Source organism: Symphalangus syndactylus, chromosome 19 (assembly GCF_028878055.3).
Source record: "Symphalangus syndactylus isolate Jambi chromosome 19, NHGRI_mSymSyn1-v2.1_pri, whole genome shotgun sequence".
NCBI lineage: Eukaryota > Metazoa > Chordata > Mammalia > Primates > Hylobatidae > Symphalangus > Symphalangus syndactylus.
Window position 1 is genome coordinate 80,899,272 of NC_072434.2, and position 23,766 is coordinate 80,923,037.

A 23,766-nucleotide genomic window follows, 5' to 3' on the forward strand; every position below is an offset into this window, starting at 1 on the left:
GGCAGAATACCATCCAACAACTTCATTGGCTTGGCAGAGCAACCAGCTCACCAGACTCTCTGCAGACCCGAAGTCATTACATACAGTATAATAACAGGGAATGGACCCGACCAGCACTTGCTGGAGATGGTATCTGGGGTGAATCAGCCTGGCAGGCCCCTACCTGCTTCTCTTGATATGCAGGAATCTTTTCAAGCTCCAACAAGATCTGTTTAATAGACTGGAGAGTCCTTTAGTGCCTTCCTCTAAGGGAAAATCAGATTGTTCTGGTTTGCTTGGTAATTCCTTACTTCATCCCTAATGGGAAGTTTATAGAATGAGGAACCAGGGCTATTAGATGAAACTATAAAACTGCCTAGAGCACATACTTGGTATTTTTAACACTGATAAGAGGGAGTCACTTCATTCAGCCTTGCAGCTATTGCATTCCAATCCAAACCAACGGCAGGTTCTCAAAACAGGCGGTGAAAGGGTTCCTGTTGCAGAGCTGTCTGGACATTTAAAGAAGGGAGAGGAAATCTCAAGGGGTCAGATGCACTGGAATAGAAATCGCCTGTTCTTTTTTTTGGGGGGGGGACAGAGTCTCGCTCTGTCACCCAGGCTGGAGAGCAGTTGCGCAATCTCGGCTCACTACAACCTCTGCCTCCCGGGTTCAAGCAATTCTCCTGCCTCAGCCTCCTGAATAGCTGGGACTACAGGCGCCCGCCACCACATCCGGCTAATTTTTTGTATAGTATTTGTAGAGATGGGGTTTCACCATTTTAGCCAGGATGGTCTCAATCTGCTGACCTCGTGGTCCACCCGCCTTGGCCTCCCAAAGTGCAGGGATTACAGGCGTGAGTCACCACGCCCAGCCACTTGTTCCTTTTTTAAGAGTCTCACTCTGTCGCCCAGGCTGGAGTGCAGTGGCATGATCTCTGCTCACTGCAACCTCCGTCTCCTGCGTTCAAATCAAGCAGGTAATCACTTGTTCTCTTCTGTGAACAGAATCATCACGGATCTCTCTTGGCCTCACACTCCTCCATCTCCCTGTTTCCTCTGTTCTTCATTTACCTACCTTCCCAGCAGTCTGTAGAGCTGGCTGCTCCCTCACCTCTAGTAAGGTGATCGAGGGTCCTGTGTTAGAATAACTCACCGACCGCTAGAAAGTTAAAAATAAGTGAGTAATGCCAGGAGAATTTGGCTGGTGCCTTTAAAAGCCGTAGAACTTCTCTTTCCATCTTTAGATAACTGTAGACAATTTTGCCCAAAACAGATAATCATCTGATTCTACCTCCCATTGATATTTCCCTTCCTCGGCCTGTGGCATCTCACTTTCTCTAGACCGAACTTCTTTATCCCAGACTGTGACCTTGCCATGACCTTCCTCCTGCGTGTGCCTGTGCCACCACAGGAATGGCCACACCTCAGATCATGTCACCGCTGGGAATAAACCCTCTACCTGCGACTCTGAAGTTCCATCTCTGACCCTCTTTTCTTTCTTCCCCTCTCCCCTCCCCCTCACTCCCTCTGCACCTGTGTTTCACTGTCACATTCCCAACTCATCCCTGTACAGCCGGTGAAGAGATGCTGATGTAGTTCTTGACCTTGAACCCCAGCCCTGCAGCCCTCCTCTGGCCTCACTGACCCAGCCTCATGCCCTGGTCAAGCATTTTGGCGATGCTCTTGGTGATTTTTAATGGAACCTGCCTTGCCAAGCCCTAGGCTTAGCTGAACCAGGACCACCTGCATTTTATGTTTTTGATTGCTGGAAAAAAATCATGAAATGTCAACTGTTGTTCTCATTTTTCCCACTGCCAATTCCTGCTACCCAACCTCCGCCATCATTTCAAGGCCTTGAGTACTTTTTTTCTGTGGTGAAGTCTCCCAAAAATGATATTTTTAAAAAAAAGAAAAACCACAGTACTCTGACTTGATGTGGTCTGTTAACACCTATCGGCTTTGACTTATTTCTACTTTTAGACCTGGACAAAATAAAATATCTGTGGTAAAACATATTCAAGTTTACCGGGCACAGGGGCTCACGCCTGTAATCCCAGCACTTTGGGAGGTTGGGGCAGGCAGATCACTTGAGCCCAGAAGTTTGAGACCAGCCTGGGCAACAGGGTGAAACACCATCTCTACAAAAATACAAAAAATACCTGGGCATTGTGGTGCATGCCTGTAGTCGCAGCTACTCGGGAGACTGAGGTGGGAGGATGGCTTGAGCTCTGGAGGTGGAGGTCATAGTGAGCCAAGATCGTGCCACTGAACTCCAGCCTGGGCAACAGAGCCAGACTCTTTCTCTCTAAAAATAAAATAAAATAAAAAAAGGCCGGGTGCAGTGGCTCACACCTGTAATCACAGCACTTTGGGAGGCCAAGGGGGGCGGACCAAAGAGGTCAGGAGATAGAGACCATCCTGGCCAACATGGTGAAACCCTGCTTCTACTAAAAATACAAAAATTAGCCAGGCGTAGTGGCACATGCCTGTAATCTCAGCTACTCAGGAGGCTGAGGCAGGAGAATTGCCTGAACTCGGAAGGCGGAGGCTGCAGTGAGCCAAGATTGCACCACTGCACTCCAGCCTGGGTGACAGAGCGAGACTCTGTCCCCCACCAAAAAAAAAAAAAAAAAAAAAAAAAAATTCAGGCCAAAGGGCAAAAATGCTTGCTTTTTAGCACTTAGTAGTTATTTCGCCAAGAAGAGCGGGTGAGAAATTTATTAATAATTAAACTGGGCAGTTCTTTATCAGCTCGAATTGTGTGAGTGAATGGCTTCTCTTCTCATTACCGTGCAGTGCTCTGCTGACTGCGATGCCTTTGAACTTCACAAGAAGGTTAGAATTTCATGGTGTGGGTGTCAGGGTGCAGCTCTCACACACAGTCGAGAGTGTAAATTGATACAACTTTATGGAAAATTATTTGGCAGTACCCATTCACACTCCTGTCTAGCAATCTCACTTTAAGGACTGGATCCTACAGAACTCATTACATGGTGCAAGGTACACAGTGTGGCATTCAAAACAGAGAAGAGCTGCGGGTAACTCCCATGCCCGTTGGCAGGAACTGGTTGAATAAATTATGGTGCATCAACGCTGTGGGATATCATTAAACCATTAAAAAGAAGAGAGAGTCCTGGCCTTAAAAAACTTACCTGATGTATTGTTAAACAGATAAAGCAAGTTGTAGATCAATATGATTTGGGGCTAAAAAAATATTTCTATAAAGATGTGAACATGGCCATGACTAAGGAATCAGGAAGGAAGTACCTAGATTGTAACCAGTAACATGTGGGGAGTGAGATGGGATTGAGAGACGTGATAATAGATTGAGAGAAAAAGATTTTCCCGTCCCTTTTTGATTTTTTAAGAAAACAACGTGATTTTCAGTAATTTTTACTTTTGTGTGTTTTTGGTATTTTTTCTTTTTCTTTTTTTTTTTTTTGAGACAGAGTTTCACTCTTGTTGCCCAGGCTGGAATGCGATGGCCCAGTCTCGTCTCGCTGCAGCTTCCACTTCCCAGGTTCAAGAGATTCTCCTGTCTCAGCCTCCCGAGTAGCTGGGATTACAGGCCCCTGCCATTATGCCCGGCTAATTTTTGTATTTTTAGTAGAGATGGGTTTCACCATGTTGGTTAGGCTGGTCTCGAACTCCTGAGCTCAGGCGATCCGCCCGCTTCAGCCTCCCAAAATGCTGGGATTACAGCCGTGAGCCACCGCCCCCGGCCGGTATTTTTTCAAATCAAAGAAAAAATAATAGAGTAAATCATCCAAAACTTTAGATGGTATTTAGACTCAGTAAACATTTCATATATGACAGATGAAGCCAAATGGTCTTTCTGTGCAGTCAGCTAGCACACAATTGTGCACCCAAGGAAAATTAGAGAATGAACCAGGGAGTGTGTGGATGCATTTCCTCAGCATTCAGCCTTCCCTTTGCCTGTGTTCTAGCATTACTTCTGTCCTACAGCCTGGGATTTGTGAATGAAATAGATAGGTGCAAAAACTCCCTGCCTCTCTGTAATATCCATAGCTCCATGCTCTACTTGTATTTGCATATAGAAACCATAATCTCCTGTAAAATAGTCTGTAATATCTCTGAATAATAATAAACTCTACAGCCTACACAAAGGGAAAACCCCTTTATCTTTCATCTTTGAAACCATAGCAAAGGTATGAAATTACACCTGAGCATGCCTGGCCTCAAAGTCCCGGAACAGTTATGTCTTTGACCCCCACTTCAACTCGACTCCAGAAGAAGCAGGTCTTCCTTGTAATTGGATAGAAAACTCATTGCAGAGAAGAAAGATCTATAGGTCAGGAAACCCACAGGTTTGCTCTCATCTGAGCAAAGCACTGTAGCATTTATTTTACATCTTCCTTTTTTTTTTTTTTTTTTGAGCTGGAGTTTCACTCTTGTCACCCAGACTGGAGCAACGGTGCGATCTCGGCTCACTGCAACCTCCGCCTCCCTGGTTCAAGGGATTCTCCTGCCTCAAACTCCTGAGTAGCTGGGGTTACAGGCTCCAGCCACCATACCCAGCTAATTTTTTGTATTTTTAGTAGAGATGGGGTTTTGCCATGTTAGCCAGACTGGTCTCAAACTCCTGGCCTTAGGTGATCCACCCGCCTCAGCATCCCAAAATGCTGGGATTACAGGCATGCCGGCCTTAGCTCTTTTATTCTTAATGAAATGCTCCTCATTCCCTGAGGTCTCGCTTGAATTCTTGCCACCTCTGGGCCACCTTCCTCTTCTGTCTGAGCTTTGTAACACATGGTTCCTGGTGATGTCAATATTTATGCATATGTCTTCGTTCCATTACTAGATTATAATCTTGAAGCAACAGATTTTTGTCTCTATATTCCAGGGCCTAGAATGGTTTCTTACACTGGGCAGTAAGTACTCAATAAATGTATCCTGAATCAAATAAATACATTTCTTCTTTTTCTTTTTCTTTTTTTTTTTGAAACAGGGTCTTTCCCTGTCACCCAGGCTGGAGTGTAATGACATGATCTCGGCTCACTACAGCCTCAACCTCCTGGGCTCAAGCAATCCTCCCACCTCAGCCTCCCAAGTAGCTAGGACTACAGGCGCTCACCACAACACCTCATTTTTGTTTATTTTTTGTAGAGATGGGGGGGATCTCACTATGTTGCCCAAGCTGGTTTTGAACTCCTGGGCTCAGACGATCCACCCACCTTGGCCTCTCAAACTATTGAGATTATAGGAATGAGCCATCATCCCCTGGCCAAATACATTTCTAAAAGCCAGTTTCTGGAGTATACTATCGAATAATAGATATATGTCCACATTTTTATATGGACTTATACTGTAAGAAAAAGTAAAAATAAGTGTGAAGTTATTACAATAATAGTAATTATTTTGCAGAAAAAGAACTGAGTTTAAACAGACTTTTTAGAAAAAGCCAACAGGAGATTGACAGTCTGGTACTCATGTTCAGACATGGATCATCAGTAAATGTGTTCCAGAGTTACACAGATACCAGCTTTGTCTTGGGAATTCTTACCTCTGAAAATTGATTGAATATCACTGACTGTGTGACATGAGAAAGTTTTGTTTTTTGTTTTTTGTATTTTTTTGAGACGTAGTCTTGCTCTGTCACCCAAGCTGGAGTGCACTGGTGCGATCTTGGCTCACTACAACCTCTGCCGCCTGCTTCAAGTGATTCTCCTGCCTCAGCCTCTGGAGTAGCTGGGATTACAGGCACCTGCCACCATGCCCGGCTAATTTTCATATTTTTAGTAAAGACAGGGTTTCACCATGTTGGCCGGGATGGTCTCGAACTCCTGATCTCAGGTGATCTGCCCACCTCAGCCTCCCAAAGTGCTGGGATTATAGGCATGAGCCACCGTGCCCAGCCTGAAAAAGTTTTGAACGGTCTAAATCCATGTGCTGTGAATCCTGTTACCATCACACACCTAGGCATTTAAAATTGTATTTTCAAGGCCATGTACTGAAATATTTTCTGCAAGCAGAGAGATCAAACTTTAGTATTGTTGTTCTTGTAGTAGTTTCATAGTTTGAGGTCTTAGATTTAAGTCTTCCATTGATTTTGATTTGATTTTTGTATATGGAGAGAGATAGGGGTCTAGTTTCATTCTTTCACAAATGGATATCCAGTTTTCCCAGCACCATTTATTGAAGAGACTGTCTTTTCCCCAGTGCATGCTCTTGGCACCTTTGTCAAAAATTAGTTCCCTGTAGGTGTGTGGGTTTGTTTCTGGGTTCTCTGTTCTGTCCCATTGGTCTAAGTGTTTGTTTTTATGCTGCTACCATGCTGGTTACTACAGCTCTGCAGTATAACTTGAAATCAGGTAATGTGATTCCAAAGAAGCTAGTTAAGTAATTGAGCTGAACTGGTACCTCAGGTGTAGAAGTCATAAGCATGGGGAGTGTTTCTTCTCAGGTTCTCTGCCTATAATTTAGTTTGCCACACCAGATGAACAGTGACAACTTGGTCTTGGTGTTCATGGTGGTTTCCAATCAGACTTTGGTCGTAACAGGTGAACCAGCCTGGGGCATGCTTTCCCATTCAGTTATCCTCCCCATAGTTTGCAAAGTAGCAAAGATGAACGCTTTATAAGTTGGCTAAGTGTAGACATTTCAAGACCAAACTAGACAGTCCTGAAGAGCATGTTTCACAGAAAACTAGCCCCTAAGGGACCAGTGGGGGCTGTCAGAGAGCAAGGTTTCAACATACTGAGTTTTAAAGATCTAATTGGCTTTTAATAACGATTCATGAACCAGGCACCATAGCCTACAAAATGGACAGGGGTTCTGCTGGGCACTGCAGGACAGTCGGTTTTTGGAAGTTGGCTTGAGCAGGAACAAGGAAACAGCACAGTGCCAAGAGTGGATTGGTTAAGATCAGGGGACTTCGGCTGACTTTCCTTCTATGGGTTAAAGTAAAGGGGACTTCCCTAGCACATCAGCTCAGGTTGACTGGGCCCCTTTTGATCGGTTGCTGTGAATCTCCTAGGTTTTTTTGTTTTGGTTTGGTTTGGGTGTTTGGGGGAAAATGGGCCAGTTTGGAGATTCAGCTATTATTTCTCTCTCCTGATATCGGAAGGTCAGATCTTATGAGTACACAGCTGAAGTTTTGGGTTGGTGATATGGAACCTTAGTGTGAGTGACTCCATTTTGGGTTGATCTATTGGGATCTCGGTGCAGGAGCTCAGTCCAAGTCAATGGCCTCTCCTCATTTTTATTTGACTTCTCCATCAATCTATCAGTGTCTCTGGTCACATCAGTCCATTCCCACGTGGGCTGCACATTCAGCTCGGAGCTGAGAGCTTTTCCCAGGGTGTGCCCTGGGGATTCTGCTGCTTGCAGCCTGATATTAAATCTCAGGTGTAAATCTTTAGAGGCAACTGTTCCTTAGTACCCAGAGCTTTCAGCTCCCTGAGCAGAAATGGGACTTGACTGTCAGTTTATAAACTAACCAAGGTGTGAAATTCATGGAACTTAGCCAACTTTCTGTTCAAAGAATTCTTGGCAGCAGTTAATACATTTTGCCCAAATATAAGATAATTCCCTCATACTCTCACAATGAGAAGGTTTTACAAAATGGGGGTTTTCTTTAGTTTACTTGAATATAAAACATAGGTGTTCGACTCTGCAGTACCTTAACATTTCTTAAGGAGATGTTTGAAACAACCCATGTCCAGGCCTCACATCACGCCAATTAAATAAATGAGAAGTTCTTCCCAGCCAGTGTTAAGAAAAATTAACATCAAGTTTTAGGAAGGTAGACAGACTATGCAAATGCATACCTATAAGATTTAAGTTATTACATTAATTTACACACACATATTTAAAATCATAGATTAATCTAATTTAGAGATGCTGCATTTTTTTCTATCTCTCCTGTTTCATAAATGTTATTCGCATGGCATTTCTCTGCTATCCTTGGAGCAGTGTTTGTATCGTGTCACTCTGGCACAAGGCTCTACAGAACATGTCAAGTATGTCATCTTCCCTACTGCCCACATCGTTTGAGAGAACACATTTTAAACATTTTTTTATTGTGGTAAAATATACATAACATAAAAGTTACGATTTTAACCTTTTTTAACTCTGTCATCCAGGCTGGAGTGCGGTGGTGAGATCTTGGTTCACTGCAACCTCTGCCTCCCAGGTTCAAGTGATTCTCCTGCCTCAGCCTTCCAAGTAGCTGGGATTACAGGTGCCCGCCACCATGCCCGGCTAATTTTGTATTTTTAGTAGAGATGGGGGTTTCACCATGTTAGCCTAGCTGGTCTCAAACTCCCGACCTCAGGTGATCAGCCTGCCTGGCCTCCCAAGTGCTGGGATTATAGGCATGAGCCACCGCGCCAGGCCCATTTTCACCACTTTTAAGTGCACAGCTCAGTGGCATTAAGTATATTCGCGGTGTTATGCAACCATCACCACCATTCACCTCCAGAACTCTTCTGTCTTCCCAAACTGAAATTCTGTACCCATTGAACGGTAACTCCCCATTCCCCATTTCTGCTTCCTATGCCCTGACAGGGAGGCTGGGCCAACGGATATCTCACCTCCCTCCAGGCTTCTCCAGATTTGCCCCCGTTTTTCTCCCTCTTTTTCCCATCTCCAAAGAAATGGTGTCTTTTCATCGTCAAGGTCCATCACTTGCTCCTTGAATACACTCCAGGCCCAGTGCAACAGGCATCCTGTGGGGTGCATGGACAGGGTGCCTGGGGAACACCCAGGGCACAGAACCCAGACTGAGGGTTTGGAGAAGGTGTCCTAGCAGAAGTGATGTCTAAGCTGAGGCCCTGCAGATAAGAGAAAGTAAGCAGATGAAAGGGCTGGGGAGGGTGGCAGTTCAGGCCTACACAACCACATGCGTGTTCTTCAGCCATCTCCATGGCCTCACTGCCTAACTGGTATCAGCCGGCCACCACCCTGCTAGAACGGCTTTCCAAATCGCTGCTCGTCTCCTCACCAGATCTTGTCTTCACTTGCTGCTCAGAGCCCATCACCTTTCTGCAAGTATTTTTTTTTTTTTTTTTTTTTGGAGGTGGAGTCTCGCTCTGTCACCCAGGCTGGAGTGCAGTGGTTCACTGCAACCTTGAACTCCTGGGCTCAAGATCCTCCTGTCACAGCCTCCCAAAGTGCTGAGATTACAGGCACAAGCCACCATGCCTGGTCCTTGCTGCTACTTTTTTTTTTTTTTTTTTTTTTGAGACAGAGTCTCGCTCTGTCACTCAGGCTGGAGTGCAGTGGCGTGATCTCGGCTCAATGCAACCTCCGCCTCCCGGGTTCAGGTGATTCTCCTGCCTCACCCTCCTGAGTAGCTAGGAACACAGGCGCTCACCACCACATCCAGCTAATTTTTGTATTTTTAGTAGAGCCAGGGTTTCGCCATGTTGGCCAGGCTTCTCTCAAACTCCTGACCTCGGGCGATTGGCCCGCCTCGGCCTCCCAAAATGCTGGAATTACAGGCATGAGCCACCGTGCCTGGCCATTTGCTGCAACTTTTGCCACTGCTCCCCCTGCTTTTCTTCCGCTCTCTGACCTCCTTTCTCTGCTGTCCTTTCATTCCTTCCTTTGCCACTGAAGTGTCCTTCTCAGGTCCTTCTCGAGGTTGTGACCTTACAGCTGTCTCTTCACTTCCAGTCATTTCTTTCATAATCACTTTGACATCCTTATTTTCATCTCCTGCCCTGGCCTCTCCCAGGGACCAGGACCATGCGTTCAGCTCCTGGGGGCATCTCAAGCTTGTTGTGTGTGAGCCTGCCCTTGTTGTCTTCTCCATCACCTCTTCACAGCTTGCTCTGCAGTTCACCTCCTTTTCCTGTTTTCCCCAGTGATTGCATCTCTACAGCGGCTCTTGCTTCATCCCCTTCTCTCCTAGAGGAGTGATGCGGAGTCTCATTAATCCTTGCTTATGTCATTCTTCCTCCTTCTCTGTCCGTCACCTCCACATGTCCTGTTCCCCCATGCATCCTACACTGTAGCCAGGCAGGTGTTTCCTGTGCTGGTCTTAGACACCCCCTGAGGATACCCTGCTTCAGGCGAGAGCCCCTCAGTGACTCCCTGTTGTCTGGAATGATGTCCAGCTCCTTGGACAGGCCCCAGTCTATTCACCTGTCTCATCTCTTTTTTGTTTTATTTTTCTTAACTTCCAGCCCGATTTCTGAATCATCTCCCTCTTGCCCCTCCTATTGCCTTTGCTTAAGACTAAATGCTCCTTCTTTCCAAGTCCCCACTGCCCAGATTTCAGCAGGGTCCATCTCAAACATGTCTGTCTCCAAGAAACTGCCTCTGATTTTTATCATCAGAAGACACCTTTCCTCTCTGACGTCATCTGTACCCCTCTCTTGGAAGTCACTATCTTGTGCCTTGCATTTTAGTTGTTTAAGTGGTCTCCATTTCCCAGCATATCTTGAGGTCAAGGGTTCAGGTCCTTTTATCTTTGTCTATGCATTGCAATATGGGGGTTTTTACGTATTAGCTGCTCAATAAATAGGTGTTGAATAAAGGCATGTGTATGCTTTCATTAAGACTGCAAAACCCACAAAAATCAGTGGTTTTCCTATTTCACTCTTAGAAAACAAACCCACAGCATATCATAACCTGATAATCAGAGCTAAGAACAAAGATCATGCATATTAATCTAAATCCTATCTTTATCAACTTTCACAAGTAATTCATATTTCCCTGTCTGCATCACGGGGATGATTCTGGCCAGACACTGACCTTGGTAAAATTTTCTCCAGATTATGAGAAATCAAGTCAAATATGCCAAGTAACATAGTTTCTACTTACAGTCAGGTTCATGTTTTAGCAGGAACCTCAAATACCACAAAATCTGTCAAGTTCTAACATTTGTATCTCTCGACAGTACCTGAAGTTCCTGTTTCTGTTTCCTCAGCCCAGGTTTCCAATTCAGTGAGCAGAATGGTGACTGTGTTGGTAAAAGAGCCCACACACCTGCCCGATCCTGCAGGAGTGTTGCAGATGCGAACAGGCAGGTCTCCACATGACCTGCGGTATAATGACTAGTGTCCCTAAAGTCGTGGGGCTTCTGGGGTTAGCCTTGAAAAAAACAAAAGGTTGCATAGAGAGAGATTTCTATCTATTCAGAGACTCTCTATAATTCTCTTTCTGTCTCTGTCTCTTCATCTGTTTCTCTCTTTCTCTCTCACTCTCTCTCTCTCTCTGATACATGCACACACACACACACACACACACTCACACACTCATGAGTAAGGGAAATGTGAGAAGAAGGTAAAACTTCAACTAAATGAAAAGAAATTGTATGAATTATGGTAAGCAGATTGGCTTTTAGTTCCAGTAAAAATAAGAAATATTTAGATTACTTAGGAGAAAAGTCTAGCTGGTAACACACGGGAATGTGCCTGTGTGAAAACAAAACAAAACAAAAAATCTAGGCTTGTGGTTAGGTGAAGGTATGTACACTGCTGAGACATGGGGATGGATGAGCTTGGGATGAGGAGAAAGGCTTCTCTGAGAAGATTAAGAGAGAAAGATTGTTTAAAAATGTTTAAAACATGTCGGGCACTGTGGCTCACGCCTGTAATCCCAACACTTTGGGAGGCCAAGGTTGGCGGATCACGAGGTCAGGAGTTTGAGACCATCCTGGCCAACATGGTGAAACCCCGTCTCTACTAAAAATACAAAAATTAGCCAGGCGTGGTGGCGGGCGCCTGTAGTCCCAGCTACTTGGGAGGCTGAGGCAGGAGAATGGCATGAACCCGGGAGGCGGAGATGCAGTGAGCTGAGATTGCGCCACTGCGCTCCAGCCTGGGCGACAGAGCGAGACTCTGTCTAAAAAAAAAACAAAAAACAAAACAAAACACATTGACACCAGGATGGAGTTAGCACATCTTTACAGGTGAGACTCTCAGACCCAAGAAAATAGAGGCACTTTAGAGCTGAGCTAATCCCACGGCCACCTCAGCACACAAACGGGGAATCTGAGACCCGCATTGGCACCGTGCCTGAGGTTCTAAAGCCCAGGGCTTCTGACTCGCCTCTTGTACGTCTTCAGTACTGTGGGTGGGGGTGGGGTGGGGGGTGACATTAGCTGATGAGAAAGATTTTGGTTGTAGAAAGATGAAGTTAACATAAACGAAGGTATACTGGGACTGGTCTCCTCTGCTGACTTCATAGGATGCGTGCACACACACACACACACACACCCATCCAAGATCAGAGTAAATCCCTCACATCCCTGTAGCATGGTCCTGATTGTAAAAATGGAGCCCCAGTCAGAAGGGCAGAAACATGATTGCCTCTTAAGAGATTTGGACACCACTTTTTCATAGTTGGTTTTAACTGCTTTGCAATAAATACTGAAATAGGTAGAAAAGGGAAAGAATTGTAACCTGGATTGACAGACAACAAGCCCTGACAGACAAAAAGCAGATAAGAAATAAAATAAGGAAGATAACCCATAATGTAAAATGAAAATAGCACATTGTTGCATGCATTGATGCCCTTTTTTTTTTCTTTGAGATCTTGCGCTGTCTTACAGGCTGAAGTACAGTGGCTCAATCATAGCTCACCGCAGCCTCCAACTTCTGGGCTCAAGCGATCCTCCCATCTCAGCCACCCAAGTAGCTGGGGCTGCAGGCACGAACTGCAGGCCCAGCTGATAATTTTTAAAAATAGGGACACTCGTGCATTTAGCAAATTTGAGTGTCTGCTGTGTATCAAGCACTGTTCTGGGCACTGGGACAGCACAGGGAGCAAATAAACAAAAGCCCCTGTGCGCAAGGTGCTCGTATTCTAGAGGGAGACACTGGGTTCACCTCCCATTAAAATGCCGTTCTCAAGATCCAGTCCCTCCACCCACCCTAGCCCCCAGGGGTTTGGTGGAAATTTAACTAAGTTGGAAGATGGATAATATCTCCATTCACATTTGGATATGATGTTAATGAAGGTTGCTTTTTGGTTTTTAGGGAGAAGAAAATGGCTTTCCAGATAGCACTGGAGATCCCCTTCCAGGTAAATGATTGATTCTAAAGCTATCTGGGCTAATAGCTAGTGTGGCTGAATTAAAGATAATTTGAGGCCAGGGTCGGTGACTCATGCCTGTAATTCCAGCACTTTGGGAGGCCGAGGTGGGTGGATCACCTGAGGTCAGGAGTTCAAGACCAGCCTGGCCAACATGGTAAAACTCCGTCTCTACCAAAAATACAAAAATTAGCCGGTTGTGGTGGGCGCCTGTAATCCCAGCTACTCGGAGGCTGAGGCAGGAGAATCGCTTGAACCTGGGAGGCGGAAGTTGCAGTGAGCCAATATCACACCACTGCACTTCAGCCTGGGCAACAGAGCGAAACTCCATCTCAAAAAATTAAATTAAATAAATAATTTGAGACTATGTTTATCATTAACTTTAAAATCTGTACGGCAGAATAGAGCAACTTTCTACCTGTGGCGAACTGCAGGGAAAGCCGTATCTTACAAGACTTCACAAAAGCCTTCAAAGAGTATTTTGTCCGCACTAACCTTCCTTTGCATGTGAGGGGCACGGCAGGGTTCTGAATGGGGCAGGTTTAGGATCAGGCCAGTCAGGACTGAGCAGATTCTTCTTTCCTCTGAGTTCTAAGAGCCATAGCATTGGTGGAGAACATGCTGTTTGTTGCTTGGTGGAAGGGACCAGAAGCCAGCTGGGTCATCTCTCTCTCTGTGCGCCTTGGCCACTTAGGTAGCCAAAGGAGCCCTCCTGACATTAGGTCAGGCGTTAGTCCCACTCCTTTTCTGCTTTTAGTGTGTTTAAGCAAAGAAACATTAAAGTTGATTTCTCCCTCCTCAACGTTTTTAATCATAAGACAGACATGTTTGTAATGTTTAAATTTCTCATTAATTAATCAGAAGGGATAGGGAATGAGGGAGTAAGCATTAAAATAAGCTAGCAAATGGCCAGGTGTGGTGGCTCACACCTGTAATCCCAGCACTTTGGGAGGCCAAGGTGGGCAGATCACTTGAGGCCAGGAGTTCAAGACCAGCATGGCCAACATGGCAAAACTCCATCTCTACTAAAAACACAAAAATTAGCCAGGCATAGTGATGGGCACCTATAATCTGAGCTACTCGGGAGGCTGAGGCAGAGAATTGCTTGAACCCGGGAGGCAAAGACTGCAGTGAGCTGAGTTGCACCACTGCATTCCAGCCTGGGTGACAGAGCAAGACTCTGTCTCAAAAAAATGCTAGCAAAATAATAATAATAAAACATACCTCACCAACATTTTCTACATCTTGTAAAGCATACATTGACTGACTGAAGTCACCAGAGTTTTGTTTCTTTCTTTCTTAAGCAGGGTGGGGAACCCGTAGAGCCCTCAGGGGCAGCTGTCATCAGCCCAGGCAACCAAGCTGAAAAACCAGAACTTGCAGTGCATACTCAACTTTTTCCCCTTAGAAACACAATATTAGAAAATACACCAATACCAACATGTGAGCAGCAGTTCTCTCTGGAAGGTGCAGTTCTGGGTGATTTTTTTTTCATTCCATAGTGTTTTTGTTTTTTTTTTTTGAGACGGAGTTTCGCACTCTTGTCGCCTAGGCTGGAGTGCAATAGTGCACCACCATGCCCAGCTAATTTTTGTATTTTTAGTAGAGACGAGGTTTCACCATGTTGGCCAGGCTGGTCTCACACTCCTGACCTCAGGTGATCCAACCGCCTCGGCCTCCTAAAGTGCTGGGATTACAGGTGTCTCACTATGTTGCCCAAGCTTTTCTCAAATCCCTGAGCTCAAGCCTCCTCTCGCCTCAGCCTCCTAAAGTGCTGGGATTACAGGCATGAGCCACCACGCCTGGTGAGTTATTTTCTTTCCACTATCCTATATTTCTAAAATTTCTTTTTTTCTTTTTTTTTTTTTTTTTTTTTTTGAGACGGAGTCTTGCTCTGTCCCCCAGGCTGGAGTGCAGTGGCGCGATCTGGGCTCACTGCAAGCTCCGCCTCCTGGGTTCACGCCATTCTCCTGCCTCAGCCTCCCGAGTAGCTGGGACTACAGGCACCTGCCAACACGCTCGGCTAATTTTTTATATTTTTAGTAGAGATGGGGTTTCACCGCGTTAGCCAGGATGGTCTCGATCTCCTGACCTCGTGATCCACCCGCCTTGGCCTCCCAAAGTTCTGGGATTACAAACTTGAGCCACCGCGCCAGGCCTATTTCTAAAATTTCTAACATGAGCTGGTATCAGAACTGCCCCTCCGCATTTAATATGTGTATACAAATGTATATATAACAAAGGATCACATGTTGGTAAGTATACCTTGCTGCATGGTGAAATAACCAAGGAAACTTCTGAAAGGTTAACTGTGGTTGGCCTGGGTAATGGGAGCATTAATTTTTTCCATATGCTCATCTGAATTTTCAGATTTGCTATGACAAGCACATATTTATTTTCTAATTTTAAAAATCTGTATTTAAACTCTTTAAAGACTAACACCCCACACACTAATGTGGCACGTTAGCTAAAATAAAAATGAATACAGAAATTTGTTTAGAAATATTTATAAACCCTTCAAGGACTCTTCTGAATGATAGTCATTATTAATTAGTAGGTTAATTTTAATCAGGCTTCCGGTCATCTTCAAACATTTTTTACGTGTGTCAAAATGAACCACCAGAGTGTGTTTTTTTTGTTGTTGTTTTGTTTTTTTGAGACGGAGTTTCACTCTTGTTGCCCAGGCTGGAGTGCAATGGCATGATCTCAGCCCACTGCAACCTCCATCTCCTGGGTTCAAGCAATTCTCCTGCCTCAGCCTCCGAAGTGCTGGGATTACAGGCATGCGCCACCATGCCCGGGTAATTTTATATTTTTAGTAGAGACAGGGTTTCACCATAGTTGGTCAAGCTGGTCTCGAACTCCTGACCTCAGGTGATCCACCCACCTCAGCCTCCCAAAGTGCTGGGATTATAGGCGTAAGCCACCGCGCCCAGCCAGAGTTTTAAAGAGAATAAACTTTCTCACCAAAGCAGGTAATATGATGGCGTGTTGGGACCCCACCCCTGAGCCCACCCCTGAGAGCTGTCCGAGTCGATATCTTTAGCACATCACATGGTACTTGGCACACAGGAACACCCGGGTGTTTTGTTTTGTTTCGTTTTCCATAAACAAATAGATGAGAGACATGACTTAATGGCATTGCTCTTGAATGCACAACTGGGAAAAGCAGAACCACATAGTCCGTCTTCGAATGAGTGCAACCACTTAAGGAAAATTCGTTTTATTCACAAACACTAATTTGGCACAGAGTGAGTACCAGGCACTCCTCTAAACACTTTACTCGTGAGATGCTCATGACAGCCCTGTGCATAGGTCCTGTTATTTTCTTCGCCTTATAGATGCGGTGATTGAGGTGTCACTCGATCACATGGGAGCACGAGGGAATTCAAACCTGGGCCTGGCCCCAGCCAGCTCCCAGCAACCACGCCAGGCTGCCTCTGGTGCTCGTTGAATCCATCCCTGTGTAGCATGGACTTTGAATGCTGGGTGTCCTACCGGAGGGTGTAGCCCAACAGAGCAAAGTCCACCCTCACATCCACAAAAGCCCATCTCTGGGCTGCTGAAATACCTTTCACGAAAGCCTGCCACTTTCCATGGATGAAGCCCTCGGGCCTTAACTCAGAGCCTACTTTGTATTTAACGCTCCTCATTTGAAAGCCCTAGCTATCTGCGATCCAGTTGACAGCGGGTGAAAATAAGCCACGTGGGGAGGTGGAGACACTGGGGGTCTGCACAAGAGTGAGGGATGACAGCTGACAGTTTGGAATCAGGAAAGAGAAAGAATGCAATTTGCAGTCTACTCTCACCAGAAAAGCAAAGCCCCCTTGGTGGAACCGCTCAGCACAGATGCAAGCAACCCTTGCGGAAGAGCGCAGGGAAAGAAGACATTCCTACTCTTGCCCTGGGTTAAAACAGCAACAACAACAACAACCAATTATGCATGGCTTATCCTGTTAAAGGAGACATTAAAGCACATTTTCAAAAGAAAACATATTTGGTATTTGAGGAATAAGACTCATATATGTGTGTATATATATATATGTATATGTATGCATCTATATTTTTAGTTACCCAAATTAGAGGATCCCATTTCTCCATTGTACCCAATAAATTGAAGCATCGCTTTTCTTTTTTTTTTCTTTTTTCTTTTTTGAGACGGAATATCACTCTGTTGCCCAGGCTGGATTGCAGTGGCACGATCTCGGCTCACTACAACCTCCACTTCCCAGGTTCAAGCGATTCTCCTGCCTCAGCCTCTTGAGTAGCTGGGATTACAGGTGCCTGCCAACATGCCCGGCTAAGCATAACTATTTAAATTTTTTTTTTTTTTTTTTTGAGACAGGGTTTCCTCTGTCACCAGGCTGGACTGTAGTGGTGCAATCATAGTTTAATGCAAACTTGAACTCCTGGCTCAAGTGATCGACTTGCCTCAGCCTCCCGAGTAGCTGGGACTACAGGCATGTGCCAGCACACCTGGCTAATTTTTAAAATGTTTTGTAGAGACAGGTCTCACTGGAAGCATCACTCTATGTTTATAAACTGAAGAAAAAATGGAAGAAAAACCCTGGTTCTGGTACTCCCTTCTAGTGGCAGTGATACAACACTTTTGCACCTGATGCCAGCTTTTCAAGGATGACTTTCTGGTGACCTAGCATGATTCAGCACTTGCCTAATCTACCCCATAGAAATGAATGTAAAATAGGATTTCATAGTTTTTCAAATGAGGTCCATGAAGTGACATGGTTAATATGTCTGTGTCACATCATTTCAAAACCACATGATTCAAATTCACATAAAATTCTATGCTGAATTTTAACCTGAGTCTTTTTTTTTTTTTTTTTTTGAGACGGAGTTTCACTCTTGTTGCCCAGGCTGGAGTGCAGTGGCGAGATCTCGGCTCACTGCAACCTCTGCCTCCTGGGTTCAAGCAGTTCTCCTGCCTCAGCCTCCTGAGTAGCTGGGATTACAAGTGCCCACCACCACACCCAGCTAATTTTTGTATTTTTAGTAGAGATGGGTTTTGCCATGTTGGCCAGGTTGGTCGTGAACTCCTCACCTCAGACGATCCACCCACCTCAGCCTCCCAAAGTGCTGGGACTACAGATGCACACCACCACACCCGGTTAATTTTTGTATTTTTAGTAAAGACAGGGTTTCCCCATGTTGGCCAGGCTGGTCTGAAACTCCTGACCTCAAGTGATTCACCTGCCTTGGCCTCCCAAAGTGATGGCATTACAGGCCTCAGCCACCGCACCCAGCCCAACCTGGGTCCTTTTGTATGTGAGAATTTGCTTGTTTTTTTCACGTGCTTTCTCTATTCCAGTTTTATTCTATGACAAAATTGAGGCCCAACATGATTTACTTGCCTGGATCCACCCAACCTGTCAGTTAGACTTCCCAGTGCTGCTGCCAACTTAATGCCTCCTTAAAAGGATGCTTTAGAGAAAACAAAATCATGTAGTTTTTCCCCTTTGGTTAAGAGATCAAAAGCCCACCAAAAGCCCTTGGGTCAGTTTCTTAGTAGATAAAAATAATTCTTCGTCACTTTCCGAAAGCGGCTAACATATAACCCTTATGATGAATAATGTGGTGTGTGTGTGTGTGTGTGTGTGTGTGTCCCAAATTCCAATGAGTTATCAAAGCCAGAAACTGGTATTTTAAATATGTTTATTTCCCAACCACATTGGAAACCACACACAGAAAAAAAAAAAAAAAAAGCATGATTATACCCCCTTAATAACCGTCACTGCAGAAGAATGTGACTCTGCTTCAACACTTGTTGGTATTTTACAGCCTCCAAATCTGATCATGTATAACCACCTGGGATAGAGTTATTTTATTTCAGAACCATAATACTTAGCTATCTCTGAAGTTGCCAATATAAAATGTTTACTCTCTAATGGTTTTGAACTAACTCGAGACCTGGTTATCCCGGGGAACATCCTTACAAATGATCTGAGAGCTAACAGTCCTCTTACAGCAGTGGAGGGAAACACTCCCATGGCGATCACTCTCCAAAAGCCAGAGTGTGCAAGATAAAAGGGCACCTTCCCTGCAGGGAGGCACATTAAGTCAGTCTGTGATCCGCTGCCAACATCCTGACTGGAGCCATTTCTACGCCTAACTAATCATGACGTTTGTGAATTGTGAAGCTTCTTGCAATTCACAATTAACTGTTAATTGACCCATATTTTATAACCCGCCAGCCATGAACTTACGAGTTAGATACAGACACTACCAGACATTCACTATTTTTTTTTACAATTGTTTTAAATAACATTAATGAGCATGCTTGATTCCTGAATTCTTCTTTACAGTGTAATTTTAAAATATTTGTAGTGAGAAACGATGGAGAGGAGGGAGGTGGGGGGAGAAATGCCCCATGGAAAACCCACTCATCAGGTTGTGAGTGTGGAGAAGCCCTGTGTATGCGAGAACTCTTAATCATCAACAGACATGGCATCTCTCAGAGAGAAGTGGGTGTAATTCCAAAATCTAATTTTGGCAGGTGCTCCTGACTAAATACTTAATCTGGAGATGTCTTCAAGGCAGGTGGAGGTTTTCAGTCCTGGCTGCACATTAGAAGTCCCGCGGAGCTTTTAAAAATTCCCACGTCCTCCCTGCATCCCAGACTAATTAATCAGGATCTCCGAGGGTGGGACCACACATCAGGGTTTTGTAAATTTCCCTGAGAGTTTGGTGGGGTTGGGGGTGGGGACGTCCATCCTGTGGCCAAGGTTGAGAACCACTGCTTTTTAAAAGACTGTTTGTTTGTTTGTTTGTTTGTTTTTGAGATGGGGTCTCGCTCTGTCACCCAGGCTGGAGTGCAGTGGCACAGTCTCAGCTCACTGCAACCTCTGCCTCCTGGGCTCAAGCGAGTCTCCTGGAAAAGGCTGTTGGTTATTAATGCTTCCCCACAGCTATTCTATTCATTGTTGCATGCTTCTTACCGTGTGCTAGGATGGGAGCTTTAAAGGATTACCTCATTTAATCTTCACAACCACCTTGTGAGAGAGGTGTCATTATCCCTGTTTGGAGAGTGAGATGGGGGCTTAGCAAGCTCAGTAACCTGTCCAAGTCGCACATCTGCACGGGGTTAGCTGCCTCTAAAGCTCATGCTGTTAATCTCCATGGTACACGGTGTCCTCTCCATAGCAATCTTGTGGCTGCCTTGTTAACACCAAAAAAACTTGCATCAGCTGGTTTGACAATTTCTAGATAAGAGCTCTTCTTGGGCTGCTAAGAAGCCTAATTTCTCATTTGATTTTCTTCTTGAACTATGTCACACTCCTCATTCATTTGATGTATTCATCAAATACTTATTGAGCACCTGCTGTGTGCTGGTGTGCAGCAGTGACACCAGACATCCAAAGTCCTTTTCCTCTTAGAGCTTATTCTAGCTGGGAGAGACAGATAATAAACACAAAATCAGCAAGTCATTTTATATGGTGGTAGGTGCCTTGAGGAAGATAAGCCAGGTTAATGGGATTAAGCCTGGTAGGGGGAGGGTGCCACTTTAGCTCGGAAGGGGTAGCGAGACCCAAACAATGCAAAGGACCTGGCCTGTGGAGATCTAAGACAGGAGGATGCCAGGGACAGGAAGTTGCTGGGTCAAAGGCCCTGAGGCTGGACTGAGCTCAGTGTTCTAGAACGGGCGTGGGCAGTGAGGAGCAGCAGAGAAGGTGAGCTGGGAGATGGCCTGGGGCCTCTTTCTTCTGCCTCCTTCAAAAAATAAAACAAGCCGGGTGTGGTGGCTCACACCTGTAATCCCAACAATTTGGGAAGCTGAGGTAGGTGGATTGCTTGAGTCCAGGAGTTCGAGACTAGCCTGGGCAACATAGTGAGACCCCCCCCCCCCCACCCCGCCCATTTCTACCAAAAAATCAAAAACTTAGCTGGGCTTGATGGCGTGTGCCTGTGGTCCCAGCTACTCAGGAGGCTGAGGTGGGAGCATTGCTTGAACCCGGGAGGTGAAGGCTGCAGTGAGCCATGATTGTGCCACTGTACTCTAGCCTGGGTGACAGAGTGGGACTCTGTCTCTAAATAAATAAGTAAGTCTAAAACCTAACATCTTGGAGTGCAGTGGCACCATCATGGCTCACTGCAGCCTCAATCTCCTGGGCTAAGTGAGCCTCCCCTTCAGCCTCCTGAGTAGCTGGGACTATAGGTGTGCACCACCACACCCGACTAATCAAAACCTAACATCTTTAAAGAACATTGGCATAAGACTTGGCAAAAATGGCATCTTGTTCCTCATCTCATTTAGTCCAAGTGATACAGGAAATACTGTCATCTCCATTTTATAGATGAGGAGTCTGACGTTCCTAGAGGTTCAATGCCCTGAGATGCCAAGCCTTGAGGAAGTTGGAGCACTGGGATTCGAAGAGCACCATCCAATACAGACCCAGAATCAGGATGACTTGGGATTATGCTTGTCAAGGACTCAGGGCAGGGCTACCATACATTAGGCACAAGAATTTTGATAGTGATAATTACTGTGTTAATTGTCACTTCATCATGACAGTTACTGTGATGATAAGAAACCTGGCTCTTCTTCACCTGACAAATGCTTTCTTCGTTTGAGCCACTGCTCAAACTAGACTGACCAAGAATAAATCTTCGGGGCTTTGGCCTTTAAAATAGGAAGTCATCATAAATGACTTGACGTGGTATGTTTCATTATTGCTTTGCACCAGTGGAAAATATACAGGTCAAGTGTCAAAACATGGCAAATGGGGACCCCAATTATTAGAGAATCTAAGTGAATTTTTATGTATAATTAATTTTTCAACAACCCTCTCCTCTCCAAACCAATAATTAATCCATCTTTTGTATTTTAAGACCAATTCTGTAGTATTTTCCATCAATATCTATTTACTGCTAGCAGATACCAGCTACATTCTTTCTCCTTTAGTAGAAGTTCCCTCTTTAGGTATTAAGATTCATTAAACAACAATAACGAATCTACCTTGCCTGCCAGGGACAATGCACAGTTCTCATTCATTTGTTCATTTAGCAGATAATTTTTGAATTTCCACTGTACAGCAGCCCTGTGCTTGTTATTTGAGAAGCATCAAATAATAATCTCATTTTCTGGCTGGGTGCAATGGCTCACGCCTGTAATCCCAGCACTTTGGGAGGCCGAGGCAGGTGGATCACTTGAGGTTGGGCGTTCGAGACCAGCCTGGCTAACATGATGAAACCCCATCTCTATTAAAAATACAAAAATTAGCCGGCTGTGGTGGCAGGCGCCTGTAATCCCAGCTACTCGGGAGGGTGAGGCAGGAGAATCGCTGGAACCTGGGAGGCAGAGGTTGCAGTGAGCCAAGATCGCCCCATTGCACTCCAGCCTGGGCGACAAGAGCGAGACTCCATCTCAAAAAAAAAAAAAAAAACCAACAAATAAAATAAATAATCTCATTTTTCTCCATTTCTGATAAAGATTTCTTTGGTCTGAAGTCTTTCTCTCCCCTCTCCAAGGCATTACCCAGTCTAACCTTTCATGTATAATATATATGATAGTTATTTAAAGTATAGCAGGACAAAATGTATTTGATAGGAAAAAACCTTATCTGCTCTGTGTTAAGTCCTCCAGAGAGCTAATTAGAGTTTGTGATTCTAAAAAGCAGCTATAGATTCATTTATATCAGCAGTTCATGTAGATTCCAATTAAGGAAATGGTTTGTCACTTGTGTTATTGAAAACACACACAGGGCAAGCACTGTGGCCCATGCTGGTAATCCCAGTGCTTTGAGAGGTTGAGGCGGGCAGATCACGGGGTCAGGAGTTTGAGATCAGCCTGGCCAACATGGTGAAACCTCATCTCTACTACAAATACAAAAAATTAGCTGGGAGTAGTGGCAGGTGCCTGTAATCTCAGCTACTCGGGAGGCTGAGGCAGGAGAATGGCTTGAACCCAGGAGGCAGAGGTTGCAGTGAGTCGAGATCGCACCATTGCACCCCAGCTTGGGCAACAAGGGCAAGACTCCGTCTCAAAGAAAAGAAAGAAAACACACACAAAAAAAACTTTAGTAGATCTTTTGGCATATTACTTTTTAAAATAAACTGATAATGGTTGATATGATCGTTCAAAGAAATAAGAGCTTTTCATACACTCAGTTTAAAGAAACTTTACAGGCCGGGTGCGGTGGCTCATGCCTGTAATCCCAGCACTTTGGGAGGCCGAGGCGGGTGGATCACCTGAGGTCAAGAGTTCGAGACCAGCCTAGCCAACATGGTGAAACCCCGTCTCTACTAAAAAATACAAAAATTAGCCGGGCGTGTTGGCTGGCGCCTGTAATCTCAGCAACTCGGGAAGCTGAGGCAGGAGAATCGCTAGAACCTGGGAGGCGGAGGTTGCAGTGAGCCGAAATCGTGCCATTGCACTCCAGCCCGAGCTGACAACAGCGAGACTCCATCTCAAATAAATAAATAAATAAATAAATAAAGGAGCTTTACAGAAACTTCTGATGTTTTTTTCTTCTTGACGATAACATTGCCAACACTAAATCTTACAAAGATAAAACAAGAAAGGGACCTTTAGACACCGTTACGTATAATTCTGTACTTAGCGGTTTAAATCCTTATTTTTCTATGACATTAAAACATGTATATTTTAGGCCAGGCACAGTGGCTCACACCTGTAATCCCAGCACTTTGGGAGGCCGAGGCAGGTGGATTGCTTCAGCCTAGGAGTTCGAGACCAGCCTGGGGAACATAGTGAGACTCCTGTCCCTACAAGTTTTTTTTTTTTTTTTTTGAGATGGAGTTTTGCTC

At 45.0% G+C, this 23,766-nt stretch overlaps 1 protein-coding gene across 5 annotated transcripts in view; it reads left to right on the plus strand.

The window, feature by feature from the left end:
• Nucleotides 1-23,766, plus strand: part of EDARADD (EDAR associated via death domain) — a 134,938-nt gene that overhangs the window by 101,872 nt on the left and 9,300 nt on the right. For 4 of the 5 annotated variants that reach the window (XM_055234440.2, XM_063613457.1, XM_063613458.1 and 1 more), the window contains one exon: nucleotides 12,933-12,978. In XM_055234440.2, the coding sequence (XP_055090415.1) occupies nucleotides 12,933-12,978 (46 nt within the window). Of the gene's footprint in view, nucleotides 1-12,932; nucleotides 12,979-16,328; nucleotides 16,626-23,766 lie in introns of those variants that run through there. The other variant, XM_063613459.1, reaches the window with a different exon arrangement.